The 14,104-nt window shown below is 36.2% G+C and overlaps 2 protein-coding genes across 2 annotated transcripts; one reads left to right on the forward strand and one right to left on the reverse strand.

The window, feature by feature from the left end:
• The first annotated feature begins 1,013 nt into the window (after positions 1–1,013).
• On the forward strand, positions 1,014–1,460 carry LOC145632914 (DNA repair protein XRCC3 homolog). Its single transcript, XM_081685238.1, has one exon. It carries the CDS (start codon positions 1,014–1,016, stop codon positions 1,458–1,460), a length of 447 nt encoding a protein of 148 aa, XP_081541364.1.
• A 5,883-nt stretch (positions 1,461–7,343) lies between these two features.
• Positions 7,344–8,704, reverse strand: LOC145632915 (uncharacterized). The gene is made up of 2 exons (XM_081685239.1): positions 8,429–8,704; positions 7,344–7,841 (listed from the first exon to the last, which is right to left on the reverse strand). The coding sequence occupies exons 1-2, from the start codon at positions 8,702–8,704 to the stop codon at positions 7,344–7,346; spliced, it is 774 nt and encodes a 257-aa protein (XP_081541365.1).
• Between the last annotated feature and the right edge of the window lie 5,400 nt (positions 8,705–14,104).

Raw genomic sequence — 14,104 nt, forward strand, 5'->3', positions numbered from 1 at the left:
GGAAATATAAGAATCATGTGCACAAAGCACCTAAACAAAGGATCTGATGCATAACACATAAAGAAGTAAGAATTATACCTTTGAAGCGTGATTCCACAAGTGATCGAACAAGAACAATTACGTGAACATGAACCCCCCACGTGTGATTCATCTACTTAGTCCACGAGAACACGCATTAAACCTCTACTAAAGCTAGTTAGTTGTGACTAAACACTTCAATCGACCTTTAATGGAGATTTAAGCCACGAACACACCACAACACTGCCCAGGTGCCACCACACTCGCCACCCAAGGGGGGAGGGCCGCCCTAACAGGGAGGAGCGATAAAGGGCCGAGTACAGACAGAGAGAGTTGGGGTTTGCTAGTGTGACAATTCACTCTATGTCAATTGTTATACCATGCAAAGTAGAGACAGAGAGAGTTGGCGTTGGGCAATTAAGCTAGCCCAAAGATCAATTGTCATATGTAAGCACCAAACAATGACGACCATATAGAATGAATTAATTATCGCCATAATCAAGTCTGATAAGATTCCCTATATCGGCACAGTTGTTTGCACAGTTGTTTGCACGGTCTTATCCATCAAAACAGAACAAACCCGTGACGCCAAAATTTGTAGGATAAACTTCAAGGTCATTAATAGCCATACCCTTACCCTATTCACAAAATATGTTCCAAAAAATTACAACAAATTGCACCCCCATAGACGCAATTCTTAACGGGGGTATACATACTGGTGAGGTAACTGAGATTATTGGTGAAAGTGGTGTGGGAAAAACATAAATATGTCTATAATTATTGTTAACAGCAATGTTCGATCCCACGTACAACGGCCTATATGGATCATCCATATATGTACTAGCCTGTTCAGTGTTTCCAGCGGAGCGAGTACATCAAATAGGTCAGCCCTATCGTCAACGTAACTTAATTGCTGATGAACCATTAGATTTTATTCATGTAAAGAAAGTAGCTGACTCTCAGCATTTTGTGTTAACGTAAACCAAGTGGAACAAATGGTTCTTGATTCTCTCGAAACATGTAGGCATACGAGGGTTGTTGTTGTTGATTCCATTGCGTATTTGTTTAGGCATGACCATCACCAATCTGTAAAAGGTTTTGGGGACCGTAAAAAATTGATGTTGAATGTGTTTAAGAAATTGAATCAAATTGCTGCAAAATACAACGTTGCAGTTGTCCTTGTCAACGAGGTTACCGACGTTGTTGACGGCTCATCAAACCAAAATGGGGACATACGTACATACACGTCGGGAAGGGAAGTGAAGGCGGAAATGGGTCCATCATGGGCGCATCTGGTGCCCAACAAGATGTTTTTGTCCATGCAATATAGTAAGGAAAACCTCTGTTGGTATCGTGAATGGATGGTGTTGAAGAGTACAAATATTTCAACTGAGGGACAGCGGTGCTCTTTCCAAATTACACGTGATGGGATAGTTCCGTAACGTTTCCATGAATAAGGTAATTTGGACAATGATTAAAGTTTAATTTTTTTATTTTTATAAAGGAATTAATAAACAGAGTATTCATAATACCTAATGTACTCATCTTAATTTTTGTCTCTTATATATAATTCATTTTTGTTTAGTTTAGTAGAGAGTTTAGATGCAATCAGTTCAATTCATTCCTTATTAGTGTTGTGTGGTTTCAATCAATTCATTTCAGTTCTTCTCAGTAAGTAAGAACAATAGTTTTAGTAAGGCAGTTTTCATTACATAATGATATTGAAGCTTAAACTGTTTTCACTTTAAAAATGACCAGAAATCGTATAAATTTCTTAATTGTCAAAAATTATAAATTATTACTTAAATATTAATTCAATATTAATATTCATAAATATTAACAATACACCAATAACATAGTAATAATTATTTTTACCTTGATTTATATCGTGATTTATCTGTAACTTTTAAAACAAATTAATATCTAACGTCTATTAATTGTGTAACTCTTTCATTTCCCATGTACGTACAATGAAGTAATATTGTAATACAATTATAAGACTATGGGTGTACTATACGAAACAATAGATGAAAACCTCCAGTAGGACATGTCAATCATCAGGTAGATTAGCTTGCAAAATGAGGTAAAAAATAATATACACTGTAAAATGGGTAAGGACAGATATGCAGTGCCAACTTTTTCAAATTTCAGATGCAGGTCATAGGGGTACACTATGCTACAAATGTGTTATAGGTGGTAAATTTTCAACATGCTTTATGTAAAAAAATTAAATAAAATTAAATCGATTTTATCTCTTTTATTTTATTTTTATCTAGTTGGAAGTGAAAAAGTAGATTTATTGGTTGAATTTTTTACGTTTATATAATTAAATTAAAACAATTACTACTTTTCGTAACAACATTAACGGATAATTATTTTATCCCATACAACCAATTTCTTATATATAGCATCTCCGTATTTTTTCCTCCTTTATCCTTTTCCTACTTTTCCTATTCGTATGGTTGTGTATCGCACCACCGCTTACGGCGGAAGTCCACGGCTTTTATTTTACAAACCCCCACAAGCAACACCAGGGATCATGCCTGAAATGAACCCCAATGAGTATGAGTATTTTTGGCAAACAAACACAAGATCATACCCGGCTTTAAGGGAGTCACTTTGAAAGATCTTTTTGAACCCGGATGAAAAGTTTCAAGAAGGCACTAGCCTTAGGATGGTGCGTTCCGATGGCTGGAGCCCCTGCAGACCCGGACACCTTCCTAGCATCCACGACTGCATGTCGCTTTCAACAGAGTTTAACCTTCTTGTTGACCACCACATAGCGACAACAAAAGAAGAAGAACCAGACAGGTTATTCCCCTCCTATCTCCTCAATTTACTTGATCCTTGCCCCATCCTTGACCTTACACCCCCACCATTCTTTTTACATGATGGTGATCTGAGGGTCGAAATGGGGTCATGTACCGATGCGGTACAAGCTGTTATGCTACCCATTGCCTTCCCCTATGTGTTGCATGTCATGGTGCTTAGTCAATTCGGCAACGACTAACCCAAACACCAAACTGCTGTTATTGAGGCATACAACACTTCTCCGGCTCCTCAAATTCCCGCCCTACCCCCGAATAGCACACTAGTTTGTATGAATGCTAGGGACATAGCACGCCCCTCCTTCATTCTGAATTTCAACACCGTGTACGGCATGTATAGGCCGCTCATCGTGATTCTGTTCGAGGTAAGGAACACGGCCACAAATCTCAACAAGGTTGTTCGAATGCTACCGGGTAATTACAGGATTACTCACTCTGTCCTTAGTTGTTACGCTGGTGGTGCTGCTGTACTATGGCAAGCACAATCCGTCAAAGGGAAGGAAAGGTTTCAAAGCCCTGCCTTACAAATGCTCCTGGATGTTAATTTAATGGTGATTTTGATTGTTAATTTATATTAATTCTCCGTATTAGCTCTAGTCTATTTCACAAATGTTCCACAACACTAATAATATTTTGATGACAGGGACATGCTCCATGACTGTGTATGGATTAGGGGTGGAATTGAGGCCGACAGAGGAACCTCCTGTGTACGTGGACCTGGTTTGGTATTAATTACAAGCGTTAGATGTTAAAATTATGCTAACAATCAGGAAGATAAATGCCTGATTTAAGATTATGTTACTGCTGTAGTTTGAATTATTGTTTCCTTAACTTCTGATTAAACCATGGTTTGTACTAGTAACTAAGATGTTTTATTTAGTTTGCATTAGTAATCATCATCATTTTTAAATAATGTTTGCCACACGCTAATTAATCAGCTATGTTATGGCATGAATTAATTTGCGCATATATAACAATTGTGTATTGAGCTGTGTTATGTGATGTGCTATGTGATTGGTTGAAATATATGTTGACTTCCAATGCACACCACAACCAACCAAATTCAATGATGAACCCTACATCATGGGTTTACTCAAGGGCTTATAGGTGTACAAAGTAAAGCATATAATAGGTAACTTTAAAGGCCACAGGGGACACCCCCATCAAGTCTAAAATGCAATCTGTATACAATGTAACGCCAGTAGAACTACCCCTAGTGAACAAACAATGATATTCCAGTCTCGTTGTGAAGAGGCGTTTGTTTTCATTTTGCCGGAAATAACAAAAATGGTTAAATGTGACGTAGTTAGTTTACTAAGCACAGAAGCCGGAGGAAATTACAAAGTAACCTTGCAAGGGTTCCTATCAGGTGGTAACTGGGCCACCTTTGAGGGAAAGAAGAAGGTGGTTTGTTGGAATGGAGGGAACATTCACAACTTTTCCTTTACACATAGATTCAATGTGCTGCACGAACGTTTTTCACCGTTGGTAGTAGTAGTTACACACGCACAGCCAAATTTGAATAGGCTAACCGAAGTGTGTAGGTCATTATCAGCAGATTACTCCATTTTTGCCGTTTCAAGTGATGGAGTCGGTGGGGTGGCCATTTTTCACAACTCAGCCGCCGCGCCATATTTTTACCGCAGATCTACCACAATTTGTGGTCATTCTGTGGGTGTTGAGATAGTGGTAGGTAATCAACTCTTAATTTGATTTTACTTTTTAATTTATGTAGTACTTGATGATATATTTAAAGTAGTTATTAATTTTGTAGCCTTGGTCGTCGGGTATCCGGCCACAGTACTTCAGCAGCTATGGGCAAACCACCGGAGACAGCGGGTTTGAGGAGTAATGCCTCTGTCACAACCGATTTGGAAGCAATTTAGGCATGTGGGTGGTACAATTTGGACTGTGTATCTAATTCTACAATGCACGAGTAATGTTTTTTTATAAAATTATGTAGTAAGTTCGCTTTAATGAAGGAAAATATTAGATTTAATTGACTTTTCTTGTTTACCATTATACTATGTTCCCATTTTACCCACGATACGCCACGATACGAAGTTTGACAATTTTGACGCGGTAATATGTGAATAAAATCATGTGTGAGAATATTGGTAATAAAATGTGATAGACACTTAACTATTAACATAATTGTAATATATTATGGCAACTTGTACTTAATGAATTTATTGTACCTATTATACTTATTTTTAGATTTATACTATGTTCGTTCGTCCACAAAGATATACAAGGACATTTATAATTAACAAAAGAAATGATTAATAATCCTTTAAACACTAGCAACTTTTAGAAACTGGTATGAAATTAATGGAAAGAGCATGTGACTTTTATTATTCATGTTCTTATAGTATTTTCAAGCCAACCAATCACTGTGACTTTATTCAAGCCAACCAAGTAATTTTTCAACCGTTTGTGCATATTAATGAATAATTAATGGGAAGAGCATGTACCAAAAAAAAAATATTAGATACAATTTTTTCAAATTAGGCAATGTGCACGTATTTTGATTAGAAAAGATGTTTTCAAAAACAGAATAAACATAAGGAACGTATTTTGATTCAGTTGTTCATAATGATATAAGGAAACGTATTTTCCAAATAACAAAACCATTCGTAGTTCATGAACTTAGTCATACCCGTTTTTGGTGACAGTAAAAACCTAACTTAGATTTACTACAGCTCAAATGAATTTGGGTCGGGTTGATTTAGGTTAAGATGATTTCGGTTCATTATGATTACCCAATTATGATTTTGGTTTGGATGGATTTTGGAAGAGTTGACCAAGTAAGGTTTTTTTAAAACTGCAGATATATTGAACCGACGAACAAATATATCCTTTAACTTAGCGAGTGATCCAAAACTTTTTTAAATTTGCCTTTCATAATTTTAGGTTGCATCAGACTAGAGTTTATGGCCAACATTTAACTACAGGTTTACAAGCAAATCAATTAACTCCCGCTTAATACTTTGGGTTATATTTCGGATCAGGTTGACCACCGGTCAATTTCAGATAAGGTAGGTTGGGTCTTCATTTTTTCGAAACGGATAATTTTTTCGGATCAAATCTTCAATTTAAAAGTCAAGTTTGGCAAGCACTTTTTCGGATCAAATTGGACCAGTTCGAAACGGATAATTTTTTATACGAGTTTTCACATGAACCTATTATGAAAATAACATTAACAAGAATTAATTTGAAAGAGTATATGGTAAGAGTACATGCAAATATCACCAATAAAAGGAGATGACCCAAAAATAACTTCCCGCCATCAACATCAATTGGCCGCCCATCCCCAAGTTGTGGATTTACAAATTTCACGGTTTATAATTTCCATATTCCCGCCTATGCATTATACATGCTTTTTCCTCCTATTTAAGTGAACATTGTCTATCCAACTCCACACCCCCTACACAATGGTCTCTACAAAAATTAAGATTCCAATTTCACTTGTACAACCATATAAAAGCAGCAACAGAAATGACTACATTACCAAAAAAACTAAACCCCCAATTCCATCCTACCTTATCAATTCGAAATCACTCAACTTATTGACACCACAAATTCCTACGACATACACCAAAAATGCGATAAAGAAGGGCGTTCTAGCTCTTATTAAGGATCCAAAATTGACAGGAGAGGGTTTGGTTACGCTGCACCCCGTAGACTCTGTTCAGGCAGCGGAATAGATCTCCACAGGAGAAGCAGAAGATGATGATTTGGTGCGGATAACACCAAATAACGCTATCAGGCCAGCCTATCTCCCGGATCTGTCGGACCTGGCATTACATCCTAAAGTGTTTAGGGTATTCGTTAACTGGGCTATACAGAAATATGGTGGTGTTGGGGGTCCTGAGGCGAACAAAGTCATTCCTACTTGTATCAGGGACGTACTGGATCCTTGTTCAGAAATACCATCTGTGAAAGAAATTTGTTGTTTGACGGCGGGGGAACATTCAAGCCCTGTTTGGTTGGGTGTAAAATGTTTTCAATGGAAAATGATTTTCCATGAAAAACCTTTTTCATAAGAAAATGTAATTTCCTACACATTTTCCCTTGTTTGGTTACATGTAAACTGATTTTCCTTTTTAAGCATTTTCCGTCGTTTGGTTCAACAGAAAATCAACATTTTTTTAAAAAAAATTTACTTTGTCTTTCCTATATTATTTTTAAGGAAGATCTTATCAGTTCTTTCTCATACCGTACTACTAATACTATAATAATCTTCGAACTTTTTCTAAGCTAACTTTGAATTTGTTTTTTTTTTAAGGGATAACTTTGAATTTATTTTTGTAAATATTTTTTGCAATTTAGAAATAAAAGGGTAAAAATTATCATAATAAAATTATATAAGTAAGATAAAATGTTGTAGACTAGTACAAAGTAGCCGCAACAAAGCTATCAAACAAAAGAAAAATGTGTTTGGACGACGAGATGACCTTTAGTAGATATGAAGTTTAAAACATACTCATTCTAATTTTAATGATTAAGGGAATTTATGAAGTTTCGGATCCAAACTCTTCGGAGAGGTTTCCTCTTTGTCAAAAAAGCTTTGGCAAGCATCTCCCGCTCAACTAAGTGGTCAAATGCGGCATCACGAACTGCTTCTTCAAAATCATCCATCTTCATTATCTCTTCATAAAGTTTCTCCACATCAAGTTGGTTGTTTGAGAATTTTTTCAGAGCACTAACCACTTCTCCTAGTTGATTAGATATTTGTTGCAAGTCACAAGTGTCATCTTCACCTCGAGTCCTCTTACGATGTTGTCTTGACTCTGAAGATGTGGCACTATCTGATTTTGATGTCCCATCTTCTGCCATACTTGTAGGCTGCCTTTGTCCACTCTCATTGTTAAGTTCAATATCAGCAAAACTCTTAGAAAAGTCTCCACCAGCCATGTCTTTACCAGCCACGATTGATATTTCTTCATACATATCAATTTTTCGATTGAGATATTTCTCATGAGAAGGATTTTCCTGTATACAAAAGGAGAAAATATCAGTGAAATACTTGAAACAATGTAATATAAAGCAACCATGACTATGAAAGCATAATTATAAGACCATCTACTATACGTCACTACCCAACCATCTACTATACGTACTATAAACAACTTATTCTCTACAAAATTGCAGTAATTAGATATCACACTTATAATTATGAAACAGGCCAGAGTATCTGACAGCTATGTAATGCACAAATCTAGTAGGTTGAATCAAGAATAATCTGCTGAAAATTACAGATGATAGCTTACTCAATAAGAATCACTGAACATAGAGGAACATAAACATATTGCAAATGCAGATTTATTAAAGTTTTCATGTAATACCAGTGGACCAGATTCCAGATATCTAGCCCTGCTCCCTTGTCATATATAGCCAAACGTTTGAAAAAGTAATTATTTATCCAAAAAAAAAAAACCCAAATACCTAAGCATGTAAGAATACAAACAACATAAATATCATAGAACACAACTGATTTGGAAAACTCTTCTCTAAGTTGTTTATCTATACACACCATAATAATTTATAGAATGTAAAAAGCTAGTGAAAAGTTAAGATACCTGAACATAGTTATTGTAAGCATTAGGAGATGCTGTTACCATCTTCACAGTGTCATTCCACCCAAATCCAGAGTTACCACGAACTTTCGATATGATTGCCCAATTAGCTTTCACCGTCCTCATGTGGTTCTCAACATGGTCAGTCGTGCAGGAAGTTTTAAATTTTTCTGATATATTTTTTGCAGCAGCAACAAATGAGCTTGTTCTGAAAGTGTTATTTGGCCTATTTCCCTTTCTCACTTCTTCTGCAAAAAATACCAGCAACTCCTTGGACATTTGTTTTGATCAACACAAATTCCCTTTTTTTTCTTCATTCTTCACCTGCAATTGTAGATACACATGCTTCTCATATGCAAACCACATGAATTATCAAGAAAATCTAATCATTTCATATACATTCACCAAAATAAAAGTTCATGTAATTAAGGAGAATATAAACATCTTTGTAATTTCTACTTCAAATCATTAGTGTAACCCATTACAACATAAGGAAATAAATAGAAAGACTCAGGTTGTTTGAGGCCTCTTGTATGCAGTCCACATGGCTAATGCTATGGAATTTCTTTTATTAATGCACTCATTTGTTTCTTCTCACATTTCCCTTCGAGTAAGCAATGTTCTTGTATCATGTGAATCCATCTCCAAGTCTACCTCTCTAGTTATCTGGTCATTAGGATCCACACCCATAAGGAAGTTGTGTATCACACAACATGCTAAAACCACATCAACCTGGGTTTTAAATGACCAAAAAGGCTCAGCATCCAAAACACAAAACCTCGCCTTTAGAATTCCAAACGCCCTCTCTACAACCATTCTAATTGAAGAGTGTCAAAGGTTGAATAACTCCCGTTCATTTTTTAGAGGACTGTTTGTAAATTCTTTCAAGTGATAATGGGTTCTCCTGTATGGAGGCATAAGACCTTTGCGACTACCAAAACCCGCATCTGCAAGATAATACTTCCCTGCACACAAAAATAAAAATGCATATTATAATCAATTTATCTTCAGTTTGCAACTATCCAACTACCAAAAAAGAGACAACTACCTTCTGGAATTTTGAAACCCCTACTTAGCGCATCATTAAGGACCCTTGTGTCATGTGCAGAACCCTCCCAGCCAGCTAGAACATATGTGAACTTGGCATCAAAATCAACAGCAGCTAGCACATTTTGCGTTGTTCCGCCCTTTCTACAACGAAATCTGTCTTGTATCTCAATGGGAACGGAGGCACGCACATGTGTTCCATCTATAGCCCCTATGAAATCCTCAAACCATGGAAAGAACCTAGGGTTGTTTTGAATTTCTGGCTGAATTGAAGTTGTTGGTGGTTTCACTACCTCTGGATACAATCGAAGGATAGCTTGAAGTACAATATGAAAATAGTAGTGTACGGCCCATGTTGACCGAAAAAATCTTCCCCCAATCACACGAAACCTTACATTATGCCCCAATAAGTGTAAAAATATTACATAGGCTATAAAATGCAGCAGGCCTCATACGAATTTGTCCTAGACAATGAGTGTCACCACAATGTAAAATACTATTGATATTTGCCTCCTTCAAACTATCTCTATTCACATAAGGTTGCCTAATTATTCTAGGCCTTTTATTCCTTAACCTATACTCTTCAACAAGAGAAAGAACAGAAGCAATTATAGCTGCCACAGAACCCAGAATCATGCCTTTCATTTCATGGGTCATCTACAATAACATATACACAAATTATATAATAAGCCATAACATATACAAAAATAGCAAATTATCTCAATAATTACAAAATTAAACCAGATGGGTCCTCAAAAAAAATCTGAAATCAGATTGGATTTGGCTCAAAAAAATCTGAAATCAGATTGGATTTGGCTAACCAGAGAACAAATGTGCTTTTTCTAATGCAATTGAGGATGGGTACTAATTGATCATTTCATCAGACACATTCAGAAGTGCAATATGACTATATTCTACCAAGTACATTGAAGGTCAGATGACTACTTGGATCTATGTACAGCACAAATGCACATTGCAGACAGAATTTCAATAAACATGTTGGTATTAATTAATTTGTTTATTTTACTGAATCAACATGCATGTGAATGTGTTATAGATTTATTCTACAATATGTAACATACTAATGAGTATTACCAGATTCCAAAAGAATATGACAGAAATTTTCTTACATTCTCTACATAATGAAGCAAGTAAAATCAGACCATTAGAGATGTATTATATACCTAAAGTGAATTTTGAGATGCTACCCCTTGATCCGACATCATACTAGCTTACAATCTTCAAAAAAATCATCAAAATAAAACAAATTTTAGGTGAGGCATTTTATCAAACACTTTGTGGGCATGATAAAAACATGTAAAATATATGAAGAAAATAAAATTTGCAGCAAGTAGAATGAATCTAACAACAAATTTCCAAATTATAACCATCGAATATTTACAAAAAATGCCCAAAAACAATCGAATTTGTAAAAAAAATACAATCGAATAATCAAAATATGTACAAGAAATACCCAAAAACAATCGAATTTTAAATGAAATTAAACCCTAGATTAATAATCAAGACAAGAAGAGAGTGAATATTACCAAATTTGTAAAAAAAAATTGAGTGAGGAAGATCTACCTGAGTTCGTAGCTAGCTGCGTAAGGAGAAGGGCGAAGATGGAAGGAGGGTCAAAATCTGAAAACACGGCTTCCCTTCGAATTTTGGGGAAAACGTTTTCTTGTACAATAAAAATAGTTTTACAGCCCAAATTTTCCTTTTTCTATCCGGCCCAAACCAAACAACGTAAAATGAGGAAAATAGTTTTCCTGGAAATGGTTTTCAGCCTAACAAAACAGGGCCTTAGTCAACTTACAAAGTTATAGAAATGACTTTAAGTTGTTCAATGTGTGTAGCCCTTTCGCTGCAACCAAATTAGTGATAACTGGGTCATCCAACACAAGCAATCACCTGGATGGAAGGCTAGCCACACTTAGCTTGAGCGTTAGCACCATGGAGAACAATATCCCCACTCGCGGCACCCCTGCAAGGTTTATGCTATGGAATTGTAGGGGCATGAACAAGGAAACATTTTTGCCTTCAATCATGCAAGGGATAGATCTACATGTGCCAGACGTTATAATATTAACAGAAACAAGGGTATCGGTACAAATGACACGCTTACTACTTCATCGTGTAATGCCATATCGTGTTTGTGGGATGGGGAAAACTACCAAAGTGGGTGGTTATGTTCTAATCAGTTTCACAAAACAGATTCAATACCAATTATTGAGTTCTTCCAAATTATCCAACACTTGGGCTCTAGTATCACAAGTGTAGCCATATATCAATTGTAATAGTATTAGTTTTATTATTATTTCAAATATATTAGTATGTAAGTGACTCCATTAACTAATGTACTCTACTGGATTTTCTTATGTTGTTATGTCCTTGTTTTGGTTTTATTTAACACAAACATTAGGCCCAAATTCAAAGCCCATTTAAACACACTCACAATTCTTAATATACATTATTACACAATGTCAGTAACTAACAAGGCCTACAACTTTAACAGCCCATTTAAAGTTGTGAACAATCCACTCAAACGACTACAATTGTGAACTGCATTCAATTCAGAACACAATCTTTAAAAAAATTACATCTAAGCAACAAACCAGAGAGCAAATTTGGGCCAAAAAATTACATCTTCTGTTTGAAGTGGGATCATTACGCCACTGCTCCTCCATTAGTGTAGTAACCATCATCAAATTCCTTATCGAAGGTACTGTTTGTCTCATTTCATGTACCAGGTCACCTACTGTTCTAATCTGCATTAGATAGAACACACAAGTCATAATTAATTTAAAGTTTTACCCATGCTTTACTCATAAACAACCCAGTTATGAACTCACTCTTTTCTTTATTATGATACATGATCCAGAAACCGGGTATGATTTCAGCAGAAATACATTGTCTGTGGAGGTGCATTTTAGAACAGACACCCACTGAACATAAGCCTCTGAGGACTTCGCAAATTCCTGATTCACAAAATGTCAAAATTACTCAAGCACATCAACCAAGAAGAGAAACCATTAGTGGTTAAGGATAAAACAGACTCACGTGTGACACAACTACCAACAACCCACAGCATCCGAACCAGAAAAAAGTATCCAGTAATGCCAGCACAGGGGGAGCGTTCACAAATTCCTTGCACCAGTTTCTTCGGAACTTAAAAAATACAGGCTGCAAAAAAACCAATTTCACTAAGGTAAATAACAAACATCGAATACAATATTCACCTTATTTACATTACAAGTTGACCAGCTCTCACCAATTTAAGCACATACTTCACTACCGAACCACTTGAACAACAGTTCATCCTCGAACTCAATTGACAGACCTACACAACATGGCAAACCCTAGTATAAGAACAGAGACCTCAAGTAAAAGGGATAATACGCCAATATTTCAACTGTGTGTAACATGTACCATACCAAAATTGTAGATAGATCAACATCAATGTACAGCCACCTGACATTAACGAAGCCAAGTTAATGTAATACAACAGAGAAATATAACCCTACAGCGAATGTCACCTTAGATGATTACCTCCTTATTTGTTCCATTTTCATGCCTACAACATCAACAACATTCACTAAAACACTACACTGAAAATTCTGAATGCAATTATTTGCCGATCGTAGAGATATACAATGGCATCCAAATTGCACATTCATTTTCGAATCCCTAGGCCAGAACTGTTTTAGGTTATTATTGTTTGATATACGTCTCCGTATGGGGTTCTTCCTCTTTGGTAACCTTACTATTGTGTAATCCTAACAAACACCAACAAAACCAAAATTTAGCATTTTCCCTAACATACTACATCAATTAGTAGATACATTATACAGCTCCATTACCTGTGGTTGTTCTTCCGGCCCTTCACTGTCTCTCGCTAATCTAAGGTGGTTTTCCCCATAAGCAACATCCAAGGTCTGCACCACATACATAGGACACTAAGTGATTCACTACTCACTAACATAGTCTTTAACTTGTAAAAAAAAATTTACACATATGAACAGTACGGTACAAACTTACTCCAAGTTTTCCAAAATCTCCACCATCAGGCATACGATCAGCCTTGGCAGCCCTACCAATCTGGTCCATGGTCCAAACATGTAGCCTTGGAAACACCCCCCATTGTACAGGTTGTCTATTAAGCCTATCTAAATACATGACCTACAGTAGACATTAGCTGAAATTTATTAACATACTTAAGTAAATGACAAACACGAAAGGCAATTCTACAACAACATACCACAACAAAGATTAGGAAACTAGCAGATCCACTAGCATAACCCTGACAGTAGAATCTACGTGCAAAGGTTGCTATACTATCCATGAGCTTATTCAGCACTAAGCTGCACCAATCATAGTCAGCTGCTCTACTTGCACAGGTCAATGCAGGAACAAGGTCCGAAGCCAACCTAGATGACTGCGTAGGACATAACAACATCTCCAATGATATTAATAAAAACATCAACTTGAACTCATCTACTTTATGCTCCTCCCAATCCCCTTCCAACCTCTCCATTAGCTTCCTACTCACAGGGATTCCTTTACAGTTATATTGCCTGCCAGTTTTGCTTGATTTACTAAGAAAAGATTTACCATATTTTGCTATTATCT

Source organism: Chenopodium album, chromosome 5 (assembly GCF_948465745.1).
Source record: "Chenopodium album chromosome 5, dcCheAlbu1.1, whole genome shotgun sequence".
Classification (NCBI taxonomy): Eukaryota; Viridiplantae; Streptophyta; class Magnoliopsida; order Caryophyllales; family Amaranthaceae; genus Chenopodium; species Chenopodium album.

Bases quoted from the DNA above. Each gene is read 5' to 3' on its own strand.
- LOC145632914 (XM_081685238.1), top strand. From the start codon at position 1,014: ATGGTTCTTGATTCTCTCGAAACATGTAGGCATACGAGGGTTGTTGTT.
- LOC145632915 (XM_081685239.1), bottom strand. From the start codon at position 8,704: ATGTCCAAGGAGTTGCTGGTATTTTTTGCAGAAGAAGTGAGAAAGGGA. The intron at 7,842-8,428 runs GTATCTTAACTT...TTTTGTATACAG, and splicing joins CTTACAATAACTATGTTCAG to GAAAATCCTTCTCATGAGAA.